The sequence below is a fragment of the Melozone crissalis genome, unplaced genomic scaffold, assembly GCF_028551555.1.
Source record: "Melozone crissalis strain CALT ecotype California unplaced genomic scaffold, PUWL_Pcris_2 ptg000096l_1, whole genome shotgun sequence".
Classification (NCBI taxonomy): domain Eukaryota; kingdom Metazoa; phylum Chordata; class Aves; order Passeriformes; family Passerellidae; genus Melozone; species Melozone crissalis.
Genome location: NW_026535873.1, coordinates 2,967,491 through 2,969,520, shown reverse-complemented (window position 1 = coordinate 2,969,520; position 2,030 = coordinate 2,967,491). Strand labels below are relative to the sequence as shown.

At 51.7% G+C, this 2,030-nt stretch overlaps 1 protein-coding gene across 1 annotated transcript; it reads right to left on the bottom strand.

The window, feature by feature from the left end:
• Positions 1-218: 218 nt before the first annotated feature.
• On the bottom strand, positions 219-1,015 carry LOC128947336 (olfactory receptor 14J1-like; the record flags this gene model as incomplete). The annotated part of the gene is given in 2 exon segments (XM_054291589.1): positions 219-742; positions 745-1,015. Coding segments are annotated over 2 exon segments (795 nt in total), but the record flags the coding sequence as incomplete, so codon positions are not given.
• Positions 1,016-2,030: the final 1,015 nt, after the last annotated feature.

Here is a 2,030-nt window from a genome sequence, read left to right as displayed (position 1 = left end):
GCCTTGGACAGACAAGTCAGGGCATGCACTTGTTTTTATTTAAATGCCAAGGGAACAAGCCTCTTGCAAGTTTTTGTGTTTCAAAAGAAAGGTAGATATTCATGTAGAAATGCTAAGAGTAATACTACAGTATTTTCTCGGAAGCACTACAGCAATAGGAAAAGTTACCATAGTAAAAAATAGACAAACAGGGGAAAAAAGGCTGAGATGGTAAAGAGTTATATTCTGAAGACTGTGTAGCAGAGAAGAGAATTTATTGCTTCTGAAGTTGCAGTCACCAGTTTTCCCAAGGCATCCTTGAGCTCCTGGTTCCTCAGGCTGAAGATGAGGGGGTTCAGAGCTGGAGGCACCACTGAGTACAGAACTGACAGGGCCAGATCTAGGGATGGGGAGGAGATGGAGGGCGGCTTCAGGTAGGAAAATGTGCCAGTGCTGATAAACAGGGAGAGCACAGCCAGGTGAGGGAGGCAGGTGGAAAAGGCTTTGTGCCGTCCCTGCTCAGAGGGGATCCTCAGCACAGCCCAGAAGATCTGCACATAGGAGAAAACAATGAACACAAAGCAAGCAAAAAATAGAACAGCACTTAGCACAGTGAGCCAAAGTTCCCTGAGTTTGGAGTGTGAGCAGGAGAGCTTGAGGAGCTGTGGGATTTCACAGAAGAACTGGCCCAGGGCATTGCCATGGCACAGGGGCAGGGAAAATGTATTTGCCGTGAGTAGCAGGGCAGTGAGAAAGGAACTGCCCAGGCAGCTGCTGCCATGTGGGCACAAGCTCTGCTGCCCAGGAGGGTCCCGTAGTGCAGGGGTTTGCAGATGGACACGTAGCGGTCATAGCACATGACTGTGAGAAGGGAAAACTCTGTTGTGATAAAGAAAAGAAAGAAAAACACCTGAGCAGCACATCCTTTGTAGGAGATGTTCCTGGTGTCCCAGAGGGAATTGTTCATGGCTTTGGGGACAGTGGTGCAGATGGAGCCCAGGTCGCTGAGGGCCAGGTTGAGCAGGAAGAAGAACATGGGCGTGTGCAGGTGGTGGCTGCAGGCTGCGGTGCTGATGATGAGGCCGTTGCCCAGGAGGGCAGCCAGGGAGATGCCCAGCAAGAGGCAGAAGTGCAGGAGCTGCAGCTGCTGCGTGTCTGCCAATGCCAGCAGGAGGAAGTGCCTGGTGGAGCTGCTGTTGGACATTTGTTCATTCTGGGCATTGTAGACTGTTGAAAGAAGACACTGACAAGCTGGGACCAATTTCTTTGAGTCAACGCTATGGGATTGTTTTAGTTATTCCATCAAAACTACTTCTCATTCTGTGGGGCCACTTCACAAAACATTTTTATATTTTAGCTTGGCTTTGTGCTATTGAGTTATTGACTCATCTTCAGCATTGCTCTCAGGCTGATCACTGCGAAGCCAAGAGGGAAAACAGGGCTCCGAGTGCCCCAGCGCAGTCAGGCCTGCTCGTCCCACACAGATGCCCTTTACTCATTTCACCTCCCTTTAGTTCAAGGTGATAACACTTAAAATGTGCTTGAAAAATTACGTGGAGCTTTTCAAGACAGCAGTTTCAATTTCTCTAAGCCCTTCTCTCTTTCCCTGTGCAGCTGGACATTGAGGGATACCAAGGGTTGGCCTGGCTCTCTGCTGCCTGGAGTTGTGCCTACTGGGAGCTGTTTCTCTCTATCCAAGCCTTGTCCCTGCCAGTGCTGCCAGAGCCCAGCCCAGCCCTGGGGGCTCAGCTCTGCCCTGCAGACCCCTCCCAGCACAGGGCACTGCCCAGGGGCATCTCCCTGACAGCAGGGCCTTAAGGGCAGGCCAGACAAACAGAGATGCTGCAAGCCAAGGTGCTGCTGCTGCTGTCTGTAGGGAGAGGAGGCTGAGGAGGCACTTTCTGAGGGAGATCAGAGGCTCATCTGCTGATGGCCATGGTGACAGTGCAGGAGTCTCAGTGACACAGCCAAAGCTGACAGCCCCTTTCCCTTCCCTTTAGGAGAAAGCTGAGAGCAGCCCTGGCCATGCAGCACCATCTCCAGAGCAGGAG